Raw genomic sequence first — 26,566 nt, forward strand, 5'->3', positions numbered from 1 at the left:
TCCACTCTCAAAGTAGTGGATTCTTCCACTAATTCACCTAATGTATAGAACAGGTGTGATGTCATTATGTGCACAGTGTATAACCCACTGTCATTGATGCTTGCATTCATTATCCGCAAAGAATAATCTGGGAGAATGCTTTCCTTCTTTGTATATTTGGGGCCTTTTTGAACAGGTATGTTAGAAGACATCTTTAGAATTAGGTTGCTAGGAATACTTTGCTCCCGGTACCAGCTGATTTCCATAACATTTCCGTCAGCGATAAAAGACAGAATGGCTTCATCTCCTTGCTCTACTGTCATCATATCCTTGACAGGATAGATCTTGGTATTAGCTGGTGGGATCTGGCAAGATATGAGCAATACTGTGGAAGAAAGTAAAGTGCATTAATGTGAGTGACGTAATACTTTTAAACTTTTCTCTGTCTTGCACAATGGCTTAGTCTAATGAGATATAGTCCTGGCATGTAGACCAATGCACCTGCATTTATAATTTGTTACAGTTTATTTCATATTATATACAGTGCTGCTGTATTCAGCCAAGCCAAGGACATTACAATACCCATAAAACCATTTCCAGATAGTGAATATATAAATGCTAGACATCATAAGTACTATATAGCAAAACATATACATTACAATCTATTCTTCATTCTAGGCATAAACAAGACTTTGCATTAAACACCTAAAATGTCCTTTAACCTAGAAACATTCTTATTTTACTTTGAGTATTATTTTTTTTCTAAGTAAAAGCCATAAACGTCCTTTACCAGTTATGGTGACAACTCAGGATGCTAGGTAATAAGTGAGAGACACAAAGCCGTGCCATAGGCTAGTAAACATCTGAACCCTGGTGACTGGTTGCACCAAGCTAATTTAAATACGTTTGTTCTGACCATTAGCCTCTACTACCTCATGAAAATTGTCATCTATCAAGCCCACAAAATACCAAAATCTGTAGCCAGGTGCATTACTGGGGAGGGCATACTGTTTGCAGGTAAAGCATCAGTGAGGGTTTATAGTCATTGTCATCACAATCAGTGATACATGAAGTGCACTTTTTGTTCAGTGAATGAACAGTTAATATACAACTAGGGCAAAAGTTAGCACTGCAGATTTTCAATTAATTTTATAAAAATTTAGAAAAACATTCAAAATATGTAAATAGATGCATCTGAGCAAATCATTCAAAGAGATGTAGTGGAGTTGAAGCCTGCGATCACCTAGCGGTATATAAAGCTGTTTTTTTTTACAAGGAGCAAAAGTCACAGCTTAGGATTTCTGTCATCTGAGAGGTACATAAATGGGGAAGTACAACAAGACTTAGTCCTTGATCCATTGCAGTCTGGTTTAATCAGACATCACTCAAAGTTTCAAGGACATGATTAGTCTGCTGATGGATTACAACAAAGCTGAAGCTGTGTTACCTGCCTGAGAAGTCAGGCTGCATGCAAATCTTTTGGGGCTGTTGTCCTGATAAAAATGATGGCTGCTGAAATTCACTGTTATGAAGTGAAGAGTAGATGCTGTCTGACAGAAAAATAGGTAATGTGGTATCAAAAAATTCAGGGATATTGACATACAAACTTAAATATGAACGCACAACAATTATAAAAGAAAACCTGAGGCGCATTAGGTCGGCTTGATGGCTGCAACTTACCTCTAAGCAGTTGCCACTCTCTTAGCCCAAGTATATCCTATACTATATCATATACTATGAGTCCTTGAAGTACTTTACTGACATACATAATAGCATTGTTTCACACATGTAATGCTAGGACCCAGAAGCCCTAGTACATCCTATACTATGATTCCTTGAAGTCCTGTGCTGACATACATAATAGCATTGTTTCACACATGTAATGCTAGGACCCAGAAGCCCTAGTTCATCCTATACTATGATTGATTTAAGTCCTGTGTTGACATACATAATAGCATTGTTTCACACATGGACTGCAAGGACCCAGAAGCCCTAGTACATCCTATACTATGAATCCTTGAAGTCCTATGCTTACATACATAATAGCATTGTTTCACACATGTAATGCTAGGACCCAGAAGCCCTAGTACATCCTATACTATGAGTCCTTGAAGTCCTGTGCTGACATACATAAGAGCATTGTTTCACACATGTAATGCTAGGACCCAGAAGCCCTAGTACATCCTATACTATGATTGCTTGAAGTCCAGTGCTGAAATACATAACAGCATTGTTTCACACATGTAATGCTAGGACCCAAAAGCGCTAGTACATCCTATGCTATGATTCCTTGAAGTCCTGTGCTGACATACGTAAGAGTATCGTTTCACATATGTAATGCTAGGACCCAGAAGCCCTAGTACATGCTATTCTATGATTCCTTGGATCCTGTGCTGACATACATAAAAGCATTGTTTCACACATGTAATGCTAGGACCCAGAAGCCCTAGTACATCCTATACTATGAGTCCTTGAAGTCCTGTGCTGACATACATAAAAGCATTGTTTCACATATGTAATGCTAGGACCCAGAAGCCCTAGTACATCCTATACTATGATTCCTTGAAGTCCTGTGCTGACATACATAAGAGCATTGTTTCACACATGTAATGCTAGGATCCAGAAGCCTTAGTATATCCTATACTATTATTGCTTGATGTCCTGTGCTGACATACATAATAGCATTGTTTCACACATGGAATGCTAGGACCCAGAAGCCCTAGTACATGCTATACTATGATTCCTTGAAGTCCTGTGCTGACATACATATGAGCATTGTTTCACACATGTATTGCTAGGACCCAGAAGCCCTAGTACATCCTATATTATAAGTACTTGAAGTCCTGTGCTGACATACATAATAGCATTGTTTCACACTTGGAATGCTGGGACCCAGAAGCCCTAGTACATGCTACACTATGAGTCGTTGAAGTCCTGTGCTGACATATATAATAACATTGTTTCACACATGGAATGCTGGCACCCAGACACCCTAGTACGTCCTATACTATGAGTCCTTGAAGTCCTGTGCTGACATACATAATAACATTGTTTCACACATGGAATGCTGGGACCCAGACACCCTTTCCATGAAGCAGAATGAAATTAATTTCATTGTGAAACATCAGCCTTTCACAGGCCACATACAGGGCATGCTTGCTCTTAACCTTTCCCATTCTCACCTGTCAGCTGATAGCACAGTATAGCTAAATAATACCTCAGTCATACCTCACTTGTTTTCTTTTTTCTAGTACATTTGCCCTCCATTCTCCAAACTATTTTGCTAATTCTGCATTATTATGCTTCTTCCAGCTAAATCTCAGTTTTTGTCCTGATGACCAACACATGACATAGCACTTCGGATTCAGCCTTCTAAATTTCCTCTACACTAGTATCACAGTTTATTATCACTGAAGTCCACTTCTTCAACTCTGCACCCCGATATAATGCTGGCCCTCTCTTCTGAATTTTCATAATGTATAACATGGCTCAGCCCGGTGGTGATTACAACCCACAAATTCTTTTCCCCCTCTACTTCTTACTGCCACTCCCTGTGTGATACACACACACAGACACACACACACACACACACACACACACACACACACACACACACACACACACACACACACATACACACACAAACACACATGTATACAAGCAAGCATTCTAGCTGTACCTAGAAGCCGCTGTTATGGCTGATCTAAACCATGTTTCAGATAAGATAATCAGAATCATAGTAATAGGCATAATTCCCCCAAATATGCTAGTTGTTTGGTCCCTTCATACGCAGTAGTGAGACCTCATATGCTGCACTGTATCATGTGTTGGAAACCTTCATTCAAGAGGGATGTCAGGCTCTTAGAAAGGGTGCAGAGAATGTGGTATGAATGCAAAATCAGTGACTTGGACTATAACGATTGGTTGTGGTCACCCAACACACATGATATAAGGAAAAAATAGCGTTATAGATATCATTTCAGCCTGAGCAGCCAGCACTGAGGATGAATGCAAGACTGAGATACATTTATCTGATCTCTGGTTAGGTAATGTGCTTTACAACTGACATGAGAAGATCTGTGCTTACTGAATAATAAGCAGGTCTAAGATACCCCTTATAAGGGTGGATTAGAATGTGATTCTAATGAAGATAAGCTGAGAGACTGGGTGAAGGAGATAAGCAGCAGGGATTATGCAACAACGGGGCATTCTAAGTAAGTGCTATAGAACTTCAACTTGTTATTTTTATAATGTTCATAAACCACCACTAGAACAGTACAAAATATACTTGCAATCTCAAGAAATTGTATAACCAGAAGATGCAACTCAAACATAACACCAACTTTAGAAGATTTTTACACCTCATTGTAGAGCTCAATTTTGATGGAGATGAAAATTAAGTAACTAAGGACTTTTTCAAGACCATTGGTTAACAATCCGTGGAAAAACGTTTTGTCATTGATTAATACTTTACACCAATGAACAGTCATCCTCTGATAAGCAGACTGTTATATTTATGCACTGTTTGTTTTCACACCTGTAACTATTATTGATGGCAGGCTGATAAGGATCCTGTTTTTTTTTTTTGATTATTTATACAGTTTATTGTTTCTAGCAATTTATATATAGCACTTTTATTGTAATCTGCACGGGTAACTGATTTGTTTGCAGTTAAAAGCATTCTGTATCTTTACAAATCTTTATCTATTTAAAAACTTTCATTTTGTGGCTTTCTTGAATTAGCTGAAGCCTTTCTTTACCTTGGCTAGATTGTATTAATTGGCTGCAGGCTAGTGGGGGCTGGTTCTTTTGTGTTTTTGTAAAAAAAAAAAAAAGTTGTTCTTCTGGTATTTAAACCCTAACTTTGAGAGAGTTTCTGTCTATACACACTGAGCAGAATGGATGAGAGGTGTTGACTCCAACTGTTAGCTGAGATATATAAGTATCCTGTTTTTTTTTTTTGATTATTTATACAGTTTACTGTTTCTAGCAATTAATATATAGCACTTTTATTGTAATCTGCACGGGTAACTGATTTGTTTGCAGTTAAAAGCATTCTGTATCTTTACAAATCTTTATCTGTTTAAAAACTTTCATTTTGTGGCTTTCTGTAGTGCTTTGTAGGCTAATAGGTTTATTATCCACCCACCCTCCCTATTGGTGTCTTGGTGGCTTTGCAGTTGCCCGCCCCTACTGTAAATCCCAGTCTAGTGTCATTAGCTCATTCTACCTAATACAGAGAGAACATTTGATAAGGCCTTCTGCTTCTTTTTCCCTTTCAAAAAAAAAATTTTTTTTTTTGCATGAATTTCCTTATGTTCTGGCTGTGCTTCTCAAACATTTTGGAAATATAGAGTATATTTTAGAGCATTTATTATAACTGTAATTGCCTTAATATTGCTACAACTCAAGTGCTCTAGGTTGCACTGCATCTGAAGTGTTTGTGTGTTTTAGCTGCTTTTCTGTATATATAGACTTCTCTGTATATGTAGACTAGCTACTTATTCTGCTGTGTTACTTCCTCTTAAATCGTTTTTGAGTTGTGCACTTGCCTTGCCTCATTTAAAAGTTTTAAATTGCTAATTTTGTAATTTTAATTGCATTTATTGTTTAGGACTACACACTTGTGTGTTAGCTTTTTCTGTGTTTATTTACTGTATTATTGCATTGTTTAGCCTGTTTCAACAGAAAAATATATATATATATATATATATATATATATATATATATATATATATATATATATATATACTATCTTGTTGGCTCGTTTCCCACCTTTTCCAGCCAGTCCATATCCCAGGCTTTGCTTGCCTCAGGACTTTATTTTCTGTGCTCAGAGCTATCCAGACCTTGCTGTGGTAGAGGGAAGTCCTACTGCCTACCAGTGGGACTGGTGAGCATTGTACTGCCTATCTAACACTAAAGGGGTGGTTTCTAGCTCTGAAATTGTAATTTTATTAGCCTTTTTGGGCTGATTTCTATCCCTTTCAACTTTCTGGCTTAAAAACGCGTGTGTTTGCACATTTTACACACTGTGCAGCACTACGAGGCTACAGTTAAACTATTACAGGTGCCAGAAAGTCTTCTCTTCAAATTTTCCCTTAAAACTAGCTGGTTTCTCAGTAGTAGCACTAAAATCTGAACCCCTGTGACTACTTGTTCTAGAACCTGCTGGAAAGCACTAGGAAGCCTGAAGCTGATACAAGCACTCAGCTCTCCTTGTCAATAAGGAGAAATTAATCATAGGCACTAAACAGCCTACAATTGCAAAGTACCACGCAAAGATAAGGGAAAACAGCTCTTAAACTTTACAAAAAAGCACCTAAACAGGCATGTCCAAGGCTTCTGGTGATTTCTCCTGTCCACCTGGTTAGTCTGGGCATATTGGGGCAATGCGGCAACTGCCTCATGTATACAGACAATCCTCTCCTCCTACCACCCAACACTACAACCTGTGAGAGATGCACTTACATAGCCAAATTGGAAGCAAAGCTCTCACCGGTCAAGATTGTGCTAGACAGTCAAGAGGAGAAGGCTAACACCTGCATTACACCTCTAGCAACTCATAGCCCTTCAAAACCCACACCATCAATGCCCACACATAGCAACACTAAACCCACGTATGCGTAGGCCCTTAACATTAACCTGCTCAAGAAACAAGGACCTCTGAAGCAGAAATGCAAGCAAACACCAGTCACAACCAAAGTGACACATAGCTCACAACACCAGTGTGCCACCCAACAACAGCCCCTAAGGCAAGACAATGTACCCAACACTTTAGTCATAGGTGACTCTATAGTCAGGCACACTGATTTCCCACTCACCAGGCTGAACAAGGAGAAAATTACAGTCAGATGCCTGTCGGGTGCCAGGATCCGCCACATAACGCTTGCACTCAAGTCACTCCACAACAAGTACAAATAGACTATGTCATTGTCCATGCTGGAGTGAATGACTTGAGACGTACCTCCCTGGACTGCATGAAAAGAGACATGGAAGAGCTCTTGGATCACGTGATCCAGGCAGGTATGACCCTAGCCCTGAGTAGCATCCTGCCTTCACCCAGAATGATACCACAGTATAAGGACAAAATGATTGACTTCAACAATTGGCTAAGCTTCTGGTGTCATTTAAAGGGGATCCAGTATTTGCCTGCCTGGGAAGATATGATCGACAAACCACGATGCTTTGCCAGAGATGGTCTGCACCTGTCACCCCTGGGATTCAGGTTACTGGCTAAAGCTCTTGCCACCCCTATAGTGCCTTTTTAGGCAAGGTTTAAAGGATAAAACCACCACCGTAACAGATATAAGCATGCAAAATCTGAAGGTAATGCTACTCAATCCTAGAAGTCTAAACTTCCAAATGCACTCTCTCAAGGCACTCCTAAAAATGAAGAAGATTGATATCTGTGCAGTAAATGAGACCTGGTTCAAGGCTCCACAGAGCACCCCTGCTATACCAGGCTACAACTCTTACCACACTTTTTGGCCACAAAACCAAGACCGAAACACTAAAGGTGGAGGAGTGTCCATATTCACCAAGGATATTCATACCTCCAGGCTAGTTGCCCAACACAATGCATCTGAAATTCTCCAGGTGCAACTAACACTAGGTAAGACTGCAATCCAAACTGTAGCTTGCTACAGATCCCCCACCATACCGCAAGATTCTCACTACACCTTCCTAAACATACTGGAAAATATTAAGATGCAACCAAACACCCTAATACCGGGTGATTTCAACTACCCTGCCATTAATTGGGAAAACTACTCAGGTACCAACTCCTTTTCCCAACGGTTCTTGGAATTCATAAATTCCATCACCCTGGATCAACTAATCCACTGTCCCACCAGGGGCTCCAATATCCTAGACCTGGTCATTACCAACATGGAAGATAGATGCTCCACACCAGTGGTCACCCCCTCGTTGGTCAGGTCTGACCATAAGCAAATCACCCTTGATATCCACATCCCACCCCCACCCCCCAGTAAGGAAACCTCCTTAAAAAACTTCTCCAAAGCCAACTTCATGCTACTGACGTCAGAAGTGACAAACTTCACAACACCCACGCAGACAGAATCTGGAAGTTCAACTGCAGAATCCTACACTAAAGCACTGTACGAGTACAACCACTCATGCATGAATCGTGCCATCCCAAATAGAACCAAGATGCTCTTCTCCAAAAAAAGAAAGCCAATCTGGTGGTCCCCTGCTATAAACAAACTATACAACAGAAGGAAGAAACTGTTGCAGAAAAGAGGAAAATCTCAGGATGCAAAACACTCCCTCACCAGCCTCAGTAAAAAGCTGAGATCCCTTATAAAATCCTCAAAAGCTAGTTATGAAAATAAAATTGCCAAAGATTCCAAAGACAACCACAAGGCATTCTATAGTTATGTCAAGAATCTATATGGCAATGCTCAGATCTGCTCTGAGCTACAACAGAATGGCATTAAATATTTAAATATACTGATCCCAAGGATATTGCAACTTCACCCCCCTCTCACCCCCTAAAAGGCCCATCTCAGTACCAAAAGATTGCCAAGTTCCAATAATCACAGCCACACAGGTAGAAACAGTACTCTACAAAGCTAACAATACAGCATCCATGGGACCAGATGACATCCCGGGCTGTGTACTACATGAACTACAAAATGAACTGGCACCCCACCTAAGTGTCATGTTTAATCATAGCCTCACCTCAAGCTTCATGCCCACTGAGTGCCGCACAGCTACAGTTATCCCACACCACAAGGGAGGATCCGCCTTGGATCCCGGGAACTACCATCCCATCAGTCTGACAAGCCTGATCTGCAAGGGCATGGAACGCATTATCATGGAACTTATAAACAAAGACATTGGCAACCTTCAAACACTGGACCCCACCCAGTTTGGGTTTGTGAAGAGCCGATCTTGTCTCCTGAATCTGATTGACTTATAATCGGTCTCCAGAGCTGTGGACAAGGGTAAGGCAGTCCACACAGCCTATTTGGACCTCGCCAAGGCCTTCGACACCATCCCCCACTCTGGAATCATAGATAAACTTACTAAGCTGGGAATAAATCCCTACATCACTCGATGGGTTGCCAACTGGCTTACTGACAGAACCCAGACTGTAAAAGTAGCCGACTCCAAATCCAGCTCCAGACAAGTGACAAGTGGAGTACCTCATTGTTCAGTCCTGGGACCACTCTTGTTTGGCATCTACTTCTCTGAAGTACAGGCCAACACTAAGGGACTCTGGCTAACAAAGTTTGCAGATGACTGCAAACTGGGAGCCATTATTGAATCCCCAAAGGATGTGGATATTCTACAAAAGGGCCTTACAGAAACAGATGCCTGGTGCCAGAGCCATGTGCTCAAGCTTAATGCCAAGAAATGTATAGTTATCCCCTTTGGAAAAAAACATGTACCCATGAACTACCACATAGGTGGCAGGACACTAAACATAGAAAGTGTGATGAAAGACTTAGGGACACAAGTGGACAGTGGTCTCACTTTCGATAACCACATCGCCACAACAGTCAGGAAATCCTTCTATGTGGCACACCTCGTCACTAAGGGCTTTTCATCCAGAAAAAAAGAGGTCATTGTCCCACTGTACTCATCCCTCATTAGACCCATTATAGAGTATAATGCCCCATTTGGTATGTACCTCACAAGACATCTGTAACAGCTGGAAAGGCCAGAGAAATACCTTATTAAAAGAATCGCAGGCCTAAAGCAGATGCCATATGCCAACCATCTAAATAAACTCCAGCTATACTCTGTGACATATTGTCTACTCAGAGGTGATCTCTGCTTAACATACAAGGCCATGTCAAACCCTGAGCTGTTGGACATGCTCCACTTAAAGAAATTCCAATCCCTCAGAGCCACACACTCCAGGGATCTAAACCTTATCATCACAATGAACAAAACATGCTGGAGGGATAGGTTCCTGACCCAGGGACTCCCCATACTCTGGAATAGACTGCCCATACATGTCAAGCAGAGCGCCTCATTGGCCCTCTTCAAAAGAAACCTTGATGATTGGATGGGAGATAGGAAATTCACCCCGGGGATCATGTCAGTCGCCCTGCTAGACAGGGGCCCAGAGAAGTAAATATTGCGGGAAGAAATTTCCAGGGAATTGTTATGGCTAGGCTTGCATAGGCCTTAGGGCCGATAGCCTAGTACCAACCTATGAACCTATGAACCTATATATTGTATATAGTTATTTAGAATGTCACTTATAAAATGTTATATATATTATTTCCTGAAATAAAAATCTTTTGAGTAAAAAAAAAGAACAGTACAAAAATAATGTCAGAACAAAAAGGACTGCAGTATATATATGTATATATATATATATATATATATATATATATATATATATATATATATATATATATATATACATATCATTCTTTTTTGTGTAAAACTATATTTTTTCATATCCAGCAATTAAAAACTACTTAACCTGGGAAAAAGTTCTGAACAAAAATTCCAGTTGGAAACATAATTTCAGTACAGCATCTGAAAACAGGCACAATATTAAGAAGCCCATAATATAACCCTTCTGATTAGGGTGGGATATGTAGGGTTTTCAAATGGGCAGTGGGCAGAAAAGAAGTGGATGCCACAGACTGAACACTGCTAGCTAACTCAGTTACTACTTACAGCAACTTTTTCCATCTTTAAATGTGTCACCTAGAGACCACTTGTCAAACTTATAAGTTTGCTTGCTGATTTGTAACCCTCTGCTTACTAATGTTGATTCCCCAGGCTTTATTGTTGATAGAAAATAATGTCCAAAGCAAAGGGTCCTTACCTGAAAAAAGAAGGCTCCTCAAGTCATGATTTTGCTTAAAGGCAAAACCACACTGGCACTCAGAACATACATCCATCTTATCTCACTAGTACTTCTAACACTGGTGATCCTCCTCCGTGGTTTGCTGAATGCTGGCAGCAAAATTCCCCTCTATGGTAAGCCAGATGCGGCCTTCGCCTCTGTAAATCAGTTGTTCCAAGCAATGCAGCTGCAAATGTATTTCATTGTTGTCTCAATTTAAGGAGCAGATAGTGCTCTGTCATAACCACAAAAATGCTAACTATATAGCAGCTTGTTTATGAGGATCAGAAAGCTGATATCCCTGCCTCTGTCTTGAACATGAAACCATGTGGCTATATGAAGCAATACTTGTTCTGGTATTAAAACCAAACAGGAACTTAAATGCAGTGCACAAATATGAAACAGATTCAGCAATCTCACACCCTTCCACTGTCATTTTCTCCTTTTACTGGGCATATCAGTAAAGCACATCTGTTAAAAATGTGCATTTTTATTTTTGATGTTGGAATAACTCTTTCCTATACTAGACAAGTCATGATGGCATGGCAGGGTATACACAATGGCATAATAGAAAACTGATTTATAAAAAACAATTTATATATTTTTTGCTTGTTTTCTATACAAAGTAAAAAACGATTATAGCCCTGAATCAAATCACACAATGACCACAGCATCCACCTAGCTCCCAGCCTCAAGACTATCTAATGTGATAACAAAAAAGTCCACAAACCACAAAATTAAGGTAGTACTCTATTTGTAGGTGTCATTATTAGTTTGTGTGTGTGTGTGTGTGTGTGTGTGTGTGTGTGTGTGTGTGTGTGTGTGTGCGTGTGTGCGTGTGTGCGTGTGTGCGTGTGTGTGTGTGTGTGTGTCTCTCTCACTCTCTCTCTCTATATATATATATATATATATATATATATATATACATATAAACACAAACATTTACACATTTATATATATATATATATATATATATATATACACACACACAGACACACACACATATAGGGTTGCATTTAAGTCTATTTGTTTTGATAAAGTCTTGATTTATTGGACAACAAACAAGCTAACATGGAATTAAACAATTTTGCTAAGGTTATCACGGTTTTGAATTAATAAACAAGTTTGCTAAGGTTCACTCCTTGGTGTGAGTTTTTGTTTTATTGTTTAATGTGTGCCATAAGTTCTGCTATCATCATCATCATCTATAAATTTCTTGCAGCTGGTGCACACCAAAAAACATCACGTCTTAATAAAGTTTGATACAGTAACATATCCACTGTATGACCATATCCATATTAACAAGGTAAGTGTTTTCTTTTATTTTTCTTAGTTTCCATTGGCAGTGAAAAGGCATAATCCTTGTATCTATCAGCTGCTTTGGCAAATACATTCTTCAAGCCATTATAGTTACAGGATTTGGCATAAGGGCAAGCAAGGTCTTCCTTTCTCTATTTTTGTGCACATACACTATTTATGAGCATCTCTGGACAAAAAACAACTGACAATAACGTGCTGAATTAAAAGGGTGTTGTATTCTATGGCTAAGCTTCTATGTCTTGAAAGAAAAGGGAGGAACAAAAGAAGGCGAGTAAATTAAATTATAACAACATTAGGATTTTCTAATAAGGCGGAATGTGTGTGGATAATTACAGAATAGACAGGGCACCAAATTATACAAAATGAGTTCTTAAAAATTTTAAAACATAGCTTTGAAGAATACATTGTTGAGGGTGTGAAGGCATGCTCCAGTAAAAAACACTGTACTTTCCCTTCATTCAAACTGCAGATAAATAACCAATACTCAGTGTATTCCATTTAAACACTACTATGGATTTAAGCTACTTTCCTGATAAAATATGTGACACATACTTTCTACCATTTTTAAAGATACTGAATTCTAATTAAAACAATAACAGAAGAGGAATTGTTTTAAGAATTTAGTTTAAAAAAGGAAGTGTATGTAAATGCAAGGCAAGTCATTGTTTAACTTTTAAATCATATGTTTAATTTGTATTCACTATAATTCATAAATAGGTCCATAGGTAAGTACTAGGCTAGCTGCCTGTGCAGGCTATTTCAAGCCTACATATTTCCCTTCAAAGGTGAGACTCAAGCCCTGTACTTTGTGTCTGTGGTAAATTATTTCAACCCTCAAACTGAAATGCCATTTCCCAAAAACACAGCGGTATAGTGATACAGTGGTTAGCACTACTGCCTCAAAGTGCATGGGTGCAGAGGTGCCTTATGTGCAGAGTTTGCATCTCATCCCTGTATCCACATGGTGTTTGGTGGGTGCTTACATTTCCTGCCACACACAAAAGAGCTCTGCAGGTGACCTGGTGAATCTCCATATGCCTGGAGGTATGTATGTGTTGTCATAGATTTTTTTCTGTCTTATGTGCTCTGAGTGTCAGGATAGACTCTAGCTGGCCTGTGGCCCGGAAATGGCTAAAGCAGGCAGACTGGAAATAAAAAAATATATAAATGAAAAAATAAATGAATAAATATGTCACTGCATAGAGTATAACACAGTATTAAAGCATTAATACTTCAGATCTGCTTTAAACAACATTTTACTGTACCTTTTACCTAACAGCCCAACCAAGGTGTGTGACTATTTCACTATAATGCATATTTTACTGTGTCTTAATGTTTACTTATGCTGTGGGTAGCAGAATTGATGGATCCTGTCTGGAAAACAGTTTTCAGCTGGTAAAGGATCTCAAATCCCTGGATGATGCATTTAAAAAGCAGTTCTATTGAAAATATCAGTTGACCTTGGTGGGAAGGGGGACCCCTGATAGTCCAAAGACTGTGGTTGTAATTTTCAGAAAAGATTCAAGTCCAGGATTGTGGCATCCCTGAATATTTACCTTAGTCCACGCTATAGTAGTCCCTGAGCTAGTAAATATTAATAGCATGGGAGACAGAAAAACTGCACAAAATCAGTATTGTCAACAGATTACATTGCTTGACATGATTTAATAGATTCAAAGAGTTTACAAGTTAGAATCAATCCATGGACCACAGTTACCTTGCCAGTGCTCACCCTCATAGAACACCTTCTGTGAGTGTAAACAAGCCAGGCTCATGAAGAATTTATGGATATCCATCCAGTCTTCAACATTTGATTAATGAAATCACTTTGTTCATAAGTGATGTAAAATTATTCCAAAGATGGGGAAAGCACTGAGTAATAAATCTCTTCTTCCACCATTTGTGATAGAGGTAAATGCTTAGTTTGAGTGGTTGTGAATCTGATTCCCATGTGCAATTATAAGGAATCATATAGGGTTGGGTTCTTACTAGGGCAGAACACTAGATATAAATCACAAGCAGGAGTCTTTAAGTGATAGATTAAGGGGATAGAGCTTGAAGTCTGTCTTGGGAAGTGATGGTTTTCAGCTAAATGTTTTACTTAAACACCATGGGATCTTTCTGCCTAGATGCAATGTTTGGATACATACATACTAAAAGGGGCATTATCTTCTGTAACTGATCTAATCAGGGCAGGTTATAGAGTAATCAATTTTTGTTTCAGCAGAGTGACTTAAGTGTAATTATCAAAATGGCTAGATAATATGGATTCCTGGGAACTGTTGCTTAGTGGTGCTCAAAGGGTATAGAGTTTACAGTGAAAGTACTGAGATCTTTGATGACCTTATCAGTCCAAAGTGGAGTATTGTCTATACTTTAATCTGCTGTTAAGATTTTGTTACCAAAGATGACAGTGCTACTTTTTTTTCTATTTAATTGAAACTCATTTCATAGGTTCATAGGTGTGTACTAGGCTAATGGCCCTGGAACTTTTACAAGCCTGGCCCATAGGATTACCTGGCATCGTGCCACCTGACCTTAGTTCCTAGTGCTTCTATCAAGTAGAGCCACTGGAGTGATCCCTGGGTTGAAATTTCTATTTCCCATCCACTCATCAAGATTTCTCTTGAAGAGGGCCAGTGAGGTGCTCTGCTTGACATGTATGGGAAGTCTATTTCATAGCATGGGCAGTCTCTGGGTTATGAACCTGTCCCGCCAGCATGTTCTGTTGATTGTGGTAATGAGCTTGAGGTCTCTGGAGCGTGTGGTATGGAGGGATTAGGATTTATTTAGCTGTAGCATTTCTAACAGAGCTGGGTCAAACATGGCTTTGTAAGTCAAGCAGAGATCGCCTCTAAGTAGACAATATGACACTGAGAATAGGTGGAGTTTTTTGAGTCTGTCCATATAGGACAAGTGTTTAAGGCCTAGGATCCTCTTTGTGAGGTACTTTTGTGGCCCCTCCAGTTGTTGCAGATGTCTAGTAAGGTACATTTCTAATACACTGTTGATTTGTATGGTTTAGTGCTTACTGTAGTAAATATAGCACTGATGCTAAGTGATTGACAGCACCCAGCTTGCACTCATCAGTAAATTTAGTCATAGATGTGGGTTAGTAGTTTGGGGTCCAACACATTGATACTGAACATCAAGGGCCTCAGTACTGAGCCCGGAGGAGAGCTGCTGGTCAAATTTTTGCTTTCTGGGGTGTCATCTACTGCTTTAACTACATGAGTTCTATTTGTCAGGCAGTTTGCTATCCATCTTACAACATAAAGATCTATGTTTAGTTGCCTAGGCTTATTTACAGTTCCAGCATAACGTTTAGTATCAAAGGTCTTGGGTAGCTCCAGTTATGCTATATGAACTTCTTAGGTGCTATCTAGATCTTCAAGAAATTTGCTAAATTAAGTAGACATAATATCCAGTTCACAAAATTGTATTGTTGTGGGTCTAAAGCAATACTTCTTTTCAGAGCTTATGAAATAAACTATAGTATGATCTATGGCTTTTGTAAATTAGGCTTGTTCGGCTAATGAGTTTATTGTTTTGGTGATCTGTGGCTATGCATATGTTGAGCAATATAAGGGTGATTCAGATATGGTAAGCTGTGCTTAATGAAGCTGGAAGTCTTGCAGCTGAATTTTGACTACTCATCATATAATTTTAATAAACCTGTATTATTAAAGCCCTGGAATTCAGAGTTGTTCATTTTGGTGGTCATTGATGCACCTAAAGATAAGATGTGTGATTTATGATCAGATTTGACCCAAGATGAGGATATTATAGCAGAAGGGCAAGTAGGTGTGTTGTTGTGAGGCTGAAAGCAAGACGATTTTGACCTCTAGTAGGCTGGTTAACTGTCCAGTGCAGTTAGCATTTGCTAAGTCTGTGAATCTTTAGTCATACCCAACCTTTGTGGTATAAGTATGGTACCACCAACACTAAAAGAAGCAAAAAGCAACAAAACAACCAGCCAGTATGCAAAACACTTTATTCTTCTCTAACGTCTCGGCAAGAAACCTTCAAGGAATAAAACATTTCTAAAAAAACACCTGCCTTATATACACATACATATTAAACAATTAACACTTAATTAAACAATCCAATAAAACAATTAAATAAAAAATCTCCAATTGCATTCTGAATTTAACCCCTTCTGGGCTAAAGTATAATATTTTAAAATATATACAGATTCCTTAAACAGTAACTTATTTTTAATATCCACATTATCATACTGAACAACATTTATTTTTTCTAACACAGTGCCTTGTAATCATGCAGACCCCCCCCCCATGTACTTTGTTGAAATGTTCAGCTATAGATCTTTCCTTTTTGTTCCTAACATTATCTCTTATATGTTCCAATAACCTCACTTTAAAAGGTTTCTTCCTCTCCCCCACATTTATTACAGGGCATTTCGGGGCATAAATAAAACCCTCTGTATTACACCCATATTGGCCTTTTATACTAAAATTGAGACCATTTATTTTAAGGAATCTTTTGACTATATATTTGCAAGCTTTACATTTCCCACAAGGTATAATTCCATAGTCTATTGGGATTCTTGTAAAATTGGTAGGGGGCATGGCAAACTTTCTCCTAACTAAGAAATCCCTAACACTTCTCCCTCTCCTATATGATATCATGGGCATACGATTAACCCATTGAGAAAAATCTTTTAGAGATGTCACATATCCCTAGTAAAATTTCACCATGCCCACTAGTCTTGGACTAAAACAACTATATGTCGTAACAAAATAAATATGCTCTTCTTTATTACATGTGGATTTGTTCTGCAAATACCTTTGTGGTATAGGTGCTTATTTAATCAATTGATAGTTGAATTCATCCACAGTGAAGATATTTTTATTTAGAAGTAGTTAAACAGCACATTTAGAAATCATTAACGGTCCTCTAGGGGCATGAAAGGTGACCTATATTGGGTTATGAATTAATAATTTGTCTTTTTAGGTTAACTTTAAGTTCAGTTTATTCAGTTTCTGGGTCACGTGGAATCTGTCTAGGCATAATTGTGTCTCTGACAAATACTGATCTTCCCCCACAGTTTCTTGTAACTGTGAATGTGTTATAGCTGCTGAAACCCAATAAAGAGGAAGTACTTCCATTACAATGTAGTCACATCTCTGTTACAATACATGCATAGATGTGCTCAAGTTGTTAAAGAGCCTCAGGATCCAGAAATTTATTGGCAAGACTTCTGGCATTGAGTATAGCAACCTTAATATAGTCCATATTGGCATTTGTTACAAGTCCAAAGAGGAATACAAGTGATTGTTGCTAGACTTTTTGTTATGTTGAAATGTCCAATAGGTCACCCTTAGCTAAAAAGCACTATTGATGCATCAAGTGTTTGGCTACTATGTAGACTCCATGGAAGAAATAACGTAGAGCACCCTAGACAAAGTAAGCATGGCTTTTGATCACTAGAATCATATTATCTACTTAGCCACTTGTTAAGGCATATAATGTTCTCTTTCCAGAGGATCTTTCTGGGCGAGGATAGGATTCCAATCAGGGCCATATTTTTACCTGCACTGGACACATTTGCAGAAGATTCTAATATGTCTCTCTACATGTTCTTCTGTATTTATTGCCACATAACATTCACACCTATGTGAGCCACAACAAGGTCATAATCATATTTGTCTCATTTGAGTAATGCAGGGCCTGGCATCAGAAAGGCAGCTGTCACCCTGTTTCTGTCCTACCTAGTGAATGTAGACTCACCAGCTGCTAAGATATTTCTTTAAAGCAAAAAAAAAAATGGCTCAGGAAGTATGAAGAATTTCAGAAAAGAAAAAAAAAAAAAAACAGAAAATAAAAACGAAAAAAAAAACACCGCCATGAAATATGAAGAAATGTTTCATCAAGTACAGACAGATGGCCATTGCTCAAACAACTTAAACATACTATATAAATCACATAATATAAAAAATCATGATGTACAATTTATCACATGAGATATAAACATATACAATTATATAAAATTGTTTTATCTATAAGGTTATTTTTAGGCTGCGTAACACTCAGTACAAGTTTTATGTTTGCATAACCATTCATTCCAGGATATTTGTCTGTATGAAAAAAATAGGATGGCACAGTGGCATAGCAGTTAGTGTTGTCGCCACACAGCAAGAGGTTCTCTGGATTGATTTTCAGCTGGGGTGGGGTGCCTTCTGTGTGAAGTCTGCATGTCCTCCATGCATTCGTGTGGGTTTCCACCGGGTGCTATGGTTTCCTCCCACATTACAAAGACATGCATCTGGGACATTTCTCCCCAGGCCTTTGATGAAAATTGGCTTCATTCCAAGTCGGACTTTCCTGGTAAACAAATCAAATGTTAAATAAATATATGTATATCATTTATATTCCATTTTCTCTGTCTAATTTACAATATCACCTCCTCTCAATATTTCATTAACAAACTGCATAGCTACAAAAGTAAAATCATGTCTCCCTTATTTTATTAATGTGCTTATATAAAGCATTTGCACTAACATGTTCCCTGATGTCTGATAAGTGATACTTTCCTTTAATTTCCTGTTAGTTTTCCCAATATCAAAGGCTTCACTCAGGTCATCTATATCTTAGATTTTTGGAATCACAGTCTGCAGACGTCTTAAACGTAAATTATCTATTTATCACAGGTTATAAAAAAATCTTGTTTCAAAACATATGTAAATATGAACAAAGCATGCACCCTCCCTCCACACATTTTAACAAAATAGTCAGGACCAACTTTCAAGGGAAGCTAGCTAAATAGAAACCAAGAGAAAATGGATATGCATTTTGAAAACATGGCTAAAGATTTTTTAAACAGAGGATATAATGAACAAGTTATAGATAGGTTAAAGAGAGACAAACTAAAAGACAATACTCATTGAGGCCTACCTTCTCAGAAAAACAGTTTAGCCACACAGATACATGTAATACCAAAAAGGATTTTGCACACTTTAGATGTATTTTTACAAAGGATCCCAATATAAATAAAATACAAGAGATCATTAAGAAACATTGGTTTATGTTACAATACATTCCAGCTTTTAAAGACATAACAATTGAACATCTTATCTTTGGATATAGGAGAACTAACAATCTTAAAACCATCTTGTGCTATAAAGAGCAAGAAAAATATACTAATAAATTAATTATGACCAAAAAAGGAACACATAAGTGTAACAACTGCCAATTCTGTAAATACATTTATACGGAAACATACTTTTCTCATCCAGTTAAGCAAAAAGAATTTCAATTGAGGACCTATGGAACATATAACACTAAGAATATTATATACGTATGACAGTTTGCAATTCATGCAATGCCTTCTATATAGGTGAAACTAATGGAAGACTCGAGGATAAGATCTGTGAGTATCTCTGATATATGGAAACAAGTAAATACAAATGCACTTTACAAGCATATTAAAGATACTAATACTTCACATGAATTAAGTTTTTTCCTATTACAAATTGTTCCAGAAAATGTCAGAGATGGGGACAGTAAAAACTATACAGACGTAAGAAAATAAATGGATCATACTCTTCAAAGCACAAATATGCCCAGTTTGAATGACAGTTTTACCATTAAACCACTTCTAAAAGCAAAACATAACAAAATCAGATATTTCTTTTAAGCAATATTTACATGTTTGTATTTTTACTTTTTGGCATTATAAATGGCTTTTAAATGTATACTACTTTGCACCAATGCACTAAAGTACTTTATGTAAATGCTATTTTCCAATGCTTCTACACTAGGTCTGTTAAAGTTATGCTAATTTAAATCTGTTGATCACGATTTTAATTAAACTTGTATGTATTTAAATGCTTTATTTTCCTTGACTCACCATTTGCCTGAAAAAGCCTACCTAGTGACAGTTTTTAAACTAGCAGCAGTAAGTCAATAAAGCTACTTTGTTTTATCAAGTGCAGTGCTGCCGATTTAATTTTTCATTTATATTTAGTTTAAACTTAGTACAAATGAGGTTTAGTAACAAACCAGTTTGTCCGGGGACATCTTCAGAGGGCGGTAGGGTTGCCACCTTTTGTCGTGGCTAAAACCGGAGTAAAGCCACACCCCTGACGTCACCAGTAACCCTGCCTATCTCACCCCCTCTCCTGCCCCATCTGCCCATTTTGTGATGTCATGATGATATCATCCGGCAGGGAACACCCTCTTTTTCCATTCCTGCTGCCTGCTTTCGGCTGATTTACTATGCTTTTCTGCAAAAAAGCATAGTAAATCAGCTGATTTACAAACTCTGATAGTCTGTTTCCTTTTTGAAACAGAATACAGGAGTTTGTACAGTGTTTTCCGGACTATCGGAGAAACAGTTTGATTTCCGGATAGCCCGGAAAAAAAAATAGAGGGGTGGCAACCCCAGAGGGCGGTTAGTTAAATATATTAGTGGGAGTTAAGAGGGTGGGGGGGTGAAAGGGTTAAATGGGAATGAGGGTTGATTGGGAGGAAATGAGGTAAGGCTAGGGAGGGGCTTCAGGGGTTTTATATAAGTGTAACTGGGTAAGGAATCACATTTTGGCATGAACTTGCCACACATTAGGATTACATCTGAGATGACCTGTAGGAACTTTGGTGGTCAGCTAGGCCTTGGGATTAACAATGATATGAAGAATGAGGCGAGTATGTTGGTACAGTATTTCCTTCCTTTCTCTAACAATAGATTTTCAGATCTATTGTAGTCCTAATGGTGATATTAGTGTGTTGTTTTTTTTAAGTTTACTAGAGTTAATTGCCAAGGGGTGGGGATGAATGGTGTAGGTTAAATAAATTACAGACTAAATTTAACTTAAACATTAATACGTTGTCTTTGTAGATTTAAATGAGGAGGTGCACTGTTCCAGGGTATGGGGTTACATAGGTGGTTATTATTGCAAATCTTTCCATTTTCCTTTTCCACCTTCCATTTTCTTTAATTATTGGGATGTAAGTGAATTAAGGTGGTTAAGCGAAGGCATATTAATGCCATCCCTCTCAACTGTTCGGATTTTGAGCGTGGTGGTTACAGTGGGGTTTCTGGTTTAAGTCTATGGTGTTTATGTGTTCGGATTGGTTGCTTATTTAAACAAGTGCCTTTTGCACGCATTTTAATGTTGTTCCTCATTGAGTGATGATTTTTAACTAGTGGTTTATTGGGTAGTATTACTAAAATAACAACATTCATTTAAGTTGGAGTTAGGTTGATTACTGTGCATGTGGGTGGTGTTTATTTATTTCTTGTGCACACACACACACACACACACACACACACACATATATATATATATATATATATATATATATGTTGTGTGCTCTTTGAAGCGTGGGAAGTATGACAGAGCATAACGTACTGCACTAATTAACACTGTTTTGCTATCCTAACTATGTACTAAAGGCTTGCTCTGGTTTGGTTCTCCTTTTCATAGGTGTTTGTGTGAACACTCTATTACCTTCCTGGGTTCTTGCCGATTCCGTATTGCAGACTGGGGGGGAGCACAGATTGTTGCCTCATATGTATGGTCCATTTTCAGAAATATAACAGACATTTGAATTTCATGCTTCAAACCCTTTAGAAAATTCATGTTGTGCAAAACTGAGTATTAAATCCAATTTCTAAGTTTGTAACAGTAATAATAAAAAAAAAAAAAAAAAAAACGGTCCTTATTTTGGGCTTTCTTCCCATTTTTATTGATGGCTTAATCATCACTATTTCTTGCTTGTTGTCCCACTGGTTAGGTATTTGGACAGAGTATAGAAGTCCATTTGTTCTGAGAAGATTAGGTTTGGTGCAGAGTGGGGGGGGGGCAACCAGGGTGGTTTGTTTATTTAGACAGAATAAAGGAGAGCCTTTTGTCATACCTTGACGTTGGTTTGTCCAGATTTCAATGAAAGGGTGCTTCTGTAGTTCCAGGAGTTTAGGTGTTGCATTGGAGGCCAGCATGAACTCTTCAATGTTTGAGTGGGAGTGTTCTATAGTGCTTTTGGGTCCCATGCCACAGGAGTTGGAGGGGCCATTCTGGATTATTTAGTTCATTGGGTGAGTACCTATGCTTTTGAGTGGTGTGATGGTATCTTGGGAGAATGGGAGTGCTGGAATTCCATTTGATGTGCAGGCTAACTGCCTGAATGTGGGTGCATCTGAGTGGCAGTTACTCAATTGACTCATGTTCCCGCTATTGCCCGCTTTCAAACAGCTGTTTTCCAGTGCCAGGGAATTATAATGAACATAGCGACTTCCCACTTGAACAATTGAGATCAACACCTATTCATTAATGTTAGGGAAAAGTACTGAAATGCGCAATAATTAATGATGATATCTAAACAGTATGCAATGATTTCACAGGACTTGGCAGATGAAACAGTTATTGTAATCAAGAATGCAGACAGAATAGTTACTGTGGATTGGAAGGACAAATGCCTCAAACAGTTAATAGACAGTAATAATATACCTTACTTAAATAGGCTGCAATATTTGCATTATTTTAAAGTATGTGGATTACACTAAAATCTTTAGATATTGGTTATGTGGGAGCATTGTTTTTGGAGAAGAGGAAGCACAGTCACTTTTGAGGTAGGCTGTTCTGGGTTTTCATAGCTTTTTGTTGGTGGTGTGCAGTTTGTATGGGCAGCAGTTTCTGCAGCTGTGCATGGCCTAGGGAGCATTACAAGTAATGGTGCATTGATGGCATGCATAGACGCAGCCACATAACTGCTTCCGTCAGGAAAATACATGCTAAGACAATCCTGCTATGCCAGCAACTTTCTAAGTTATACGAGCAATATTTAAAAACAGTCTCTATTTTGGGCCTTTGTTCCCCCTATTTAGTTAGGCATTGTCCAGATTTTCTAAGAGGTTGTGAGGTATGGGCAGATATGCAGCCCATTATGAAGGTATTTACTTCGACCGTGTGGTAGATGCAAAATTATTTCATTCCACTCAACTGTACAGATTTTCACAGAATGCCCAGGTTTTGCTTCATTTGGTTGGCCAAACCTCTGTGGGGGATGATCAGGCATAGCTCTCAGCTGTCAGATGTTCACAGAATGTCCAGGTTTTTGCCTCACCAAAGGGGGAAGAGGGGAAAGGGAGAGAGGAAAGGAAGAGGGGATTTGCACTGGGCATGGTTTATCTTCATTGTACTATGTCTTGCGGTGCATGGTACAAGTTTGATTGTTACACTGTTTAGGTCATAGAAGGCTACAGAAGTACTCTGACCACTGGGACAGGATACATTTTTCAGACCAGTAAGGTACCACAGTGGGCTGCTGAGCATGTTATACCTTCAGCCAGTTTCGACTAACTATCTTGCAACTTACTTTTAAGGCATTACTTGAAATGGATATCTTACAGAAAATCTCTTTGGACATTTGTAATTGGGGAAGGAAACATTTTGTAGGTGGTACCACTATGCAGTTTTTACTGTAGCCCTTCATTATTTTTTTTTTTTTTTTCGGAGAACAAGATAATATTCAGTCCTACAAGAGTGAGAAGTTTTTGGGCCAAGTGAGAATAGGGCCTTGGATGTGGCAAAGAGGGCATTCAGAGGGGCGGTAGGTTGTCTTCAAATGTATTTCAAATTATTTACATTTCTCTTTTCTTTGCAGATGGTGGTGCTATGATGGATGTTTCAGCTGTTGGAGTGGTAAGCAATGCAGTCACATATGGTGTCAGCTCAGAGGTCATATCAGCTGGTGGTTTGAAGGGTGTGGTCTCATAAGATGATAGAGGTTGCTGCAGAGGGGATTTTGATTGCTGCATCTGCATGGAGTGAGGTCACAGGTAGTGATACAATTTTACCTACTCATTTCGGCATGTGGGAGTTTGCGCTGTATGTGAGTATTGTGGGGACTAGTAAGGATGACATACTTCACGGGCTCAGTGAAGCAGGTATTTCAGTTTAATTATGGGGAGTTTGGGGCTGTCCAGAGATGGGATACTGTCATTCTGACTGAGGCTGGTTTGGATTTTGGGATCTCGATGACCAATTGATTAGTTAGGAAGCCTTGTGGGCAGTGAGGGGGGGTCTTTTACCCTTTTGCTTTTGCTGTGGAGAAGGTTTTGGAATGGGATTGATGGCAATGGGGTTACTTTGATGGAATCAGGAATTTCAAACAGTAAGTAAGGTTTGTGGCTTCAGTGGTTTACTGCCTATGTGTATGGGGACCTCGGGGTGTTAATTTTCCTTAGACGTCAGGTTTCATGTAGTGCATGGAGGTTTGGTTGCAGTAGGATAAGGCCTTTGTCTGGTCAATATCGCTTAGTTACAGGGGGCAGTGTTGCGTATGTTTGTTGGTGGCGTACAGGTTTTGCACACTTGAAGTGAGGGGGCAGGTATTCAGTGGTAGAGGTAACAGATGGGGAAGACAATGTTGGTTAATTGAATTTGCAGCAGACTGAATTTATGTGGGTAATAGATGTGGTTTTCTTAAGGATTGTCTATTGAATCAAGGAGTGTGGGGGTCAATTTGTTGGGCTATTCATCTCTTACAAAGGAAGGTAGTGATTGTGAAGTTATGGTGGGATAGAAATGGAGGATGGGTAGGTTATTCAGTTTGTCTGATATTGTTTTCCTTGGGCTGATAGAAGGTAGTATATGTGCGACTTAAGAGTAGGTAGGGTTTGTGGGAACACTGCAGGTATGCAAGTGTTGGGAGATAGGAACTAGGGTTTCCAGTGGATAGGCTGAAGCTGTAAGGATTAAGCAGAGCATGACTTTGGTCTCCTGGCAGATGTTTAGGGCTTGTTTTATTGGATGCGATGGTGACACATTGAAAGAAAGCTTTAAAGGGAACATCCAAGAGTAAGCAGTGGACTAAGGATGTTGAGCTTTTGGTAGATGCATTTGATTGTTCAAGTGTATTTGCATTGGTTTACCAATGTGACAGGAGGATTTGGTTGGGCTATACTTTTGGGGGAATTGGTTTGTGGCTTGTCCATCAGCAGGGGTAGGATTACTGGAGAAGGGATGTCGGACTTTGACGTTGGTTTCAATCTAGCAGGCATCATAGTTTTAGCAGGACAAGTTGGGGGAAAGAGGGTCCATTTTCACTTGGTTAACATGACAGTGGTATGGGTTGCTGGTGTTGCTAGCCAAGGCATGTCAGGTTAGTTTATAAGGATTAGATGCATGTTGCAGGAGTCTGGGGCAGCTTTTATGAGTGAAGTATATGGTAAGGGTGTTGCTAGCTGGGTCAAATGGTGTATAGCTCCCAATTTACATTCATCTGTGATCTTGGTCAGCCAAAGGCACTTGACATTAGTTTTTACTTCAGAGGAGTAGATGCCAAATAGCAGCAGTCCCAGCATGAAGCTTTGAAGTAACCCACTGGTGGCAGGTCTCTTACTGGAGGTGTTCTCACCAATCCTAACTTTTTGAGTCTTGTCTGTGAGCCAGCTGGCAATCTAGTTGAGTTATGTATGGAGTTGTGCCCAGTTTAGTGAGTGGGGTATTGTATCAAATGCCTTGGCCAGGTACAGGTAGGCAGTATTCACTTTTTTCCTGCATTCTTTGCCTTGATGACCTTCTCAAAGAAGTCCACCAGGTTTAGTATACATGACCTTCCCTTGACAAAGCCAAACTGGGCTCAGTCCAGTGTTTGAAGGTTGTTTCTGTCTTTGTTGATCATTTCCATGATAATTTGTTCCATGGCTTTACATACTAGACAAGTCAGACTAATAGGTCTGTAGCTTCCAGGGTCAGTTGATGGGCCATCTTTGTGAAGTCCAATAACAGTTGCAGTCCTCAATTCTCATGGTACAAAGCTTGTTTTGAGGCTTTAGTTGAAAGGTGACACAAGTGATCCTGATAGGTTATGTTTCATGTTATTTAGTCAGCATCCTGGGATACTGTTGGGGCCCAGGATATTGCTGCGGCCCATTGAGGCTGAGTTATTGACCTTAGCAAACTCCAACAGGACCTGCTTCTTGATAATAGTTGGTGGGTTATGCTAGTAGGTAATTCATGGGGGAGGAAAGGGGAAGTGGGGTGAAGTTTGAGCTAAATTGGTCAGCCAGCAAATTCGCTATCTTGCTCTGCTCAGTGAAGGTAGTACCACTGACCACCAGTTTGTCACACTGATGTTTGCTGCCTTTCAGGTTTCTGGCATAGTTGTAGAAGGTTTTGTGATTGTCTTTAGCCTATGAGGCTATCTTTACCTCATAATTGGCCTTTTGGGACTTAAGTAGTCTTGGTTTCCTGTAAAGTAGTCCTCTTAGTTTCCTGTTTAGTTTAATTAGAAAGCTTCTATCATTATGGGAGGTGCTCTTCTTGATTTTAGTCATGACTTTTTCCCTTTTGTTGTATACCCTAGTAATATAAAGATTCCTCCAGTGTGGTTTGTTTTTAGAATTTGTTTTGGGGTTACTTCTAGTAGATACAGCAGCCTCTGTATAAACATTCACATGGTTGT

The 26,566-nt window shown here is 38.9% G+C and overlaps 1 protein-coding gene across 1 annotated transcript in view; it reads right to left on the reverse strand.

Annotated features, from left to right (window-relative positions):
• LOC122809296 overlaps window positions 1-11,137 on the reverse strand; it is a 118,924-nt gene extending 107,787 nt beyond the window's left edge. The window contains exons 1-2 of the mRNA XM_044080679.1: window positions 10,796-11,137; window positions 1-364 (exon numbers count right to left, since the gene is read on the reverse strand). The exon at window positions 1-364 is cut by the window's left edge and continues 2 nt beyond it. Coding sequence (XP_043936614.1) covers window positions 1-364; window positions 10,796-10,871 — 440 coding nt within the window. The 5' untranslated portion in view covers window positions 10,872-11,137. The remainder of the gene's footprint in view (window positions 365-10,795) is intronic.
• Between the last annotated feature and the right edge of the window lie 15,429 nt (window positions 11,138-26,566).

The sequence above is a fragment of the Protopterus annectens genome, chromosome 8.part0 (genome assembly GCF_019279795.1).
Source record: "Protopterus annectens isolate FY-2018-M chromosome 8.part0, PAN1.0, whole genome shotgun sequence".
Lineage (NCBI taxonomy): Eukaryota > Metazoa > Chordata > Ceratodontiformes > Protopteridae > Protopterus > Protopterus annectens.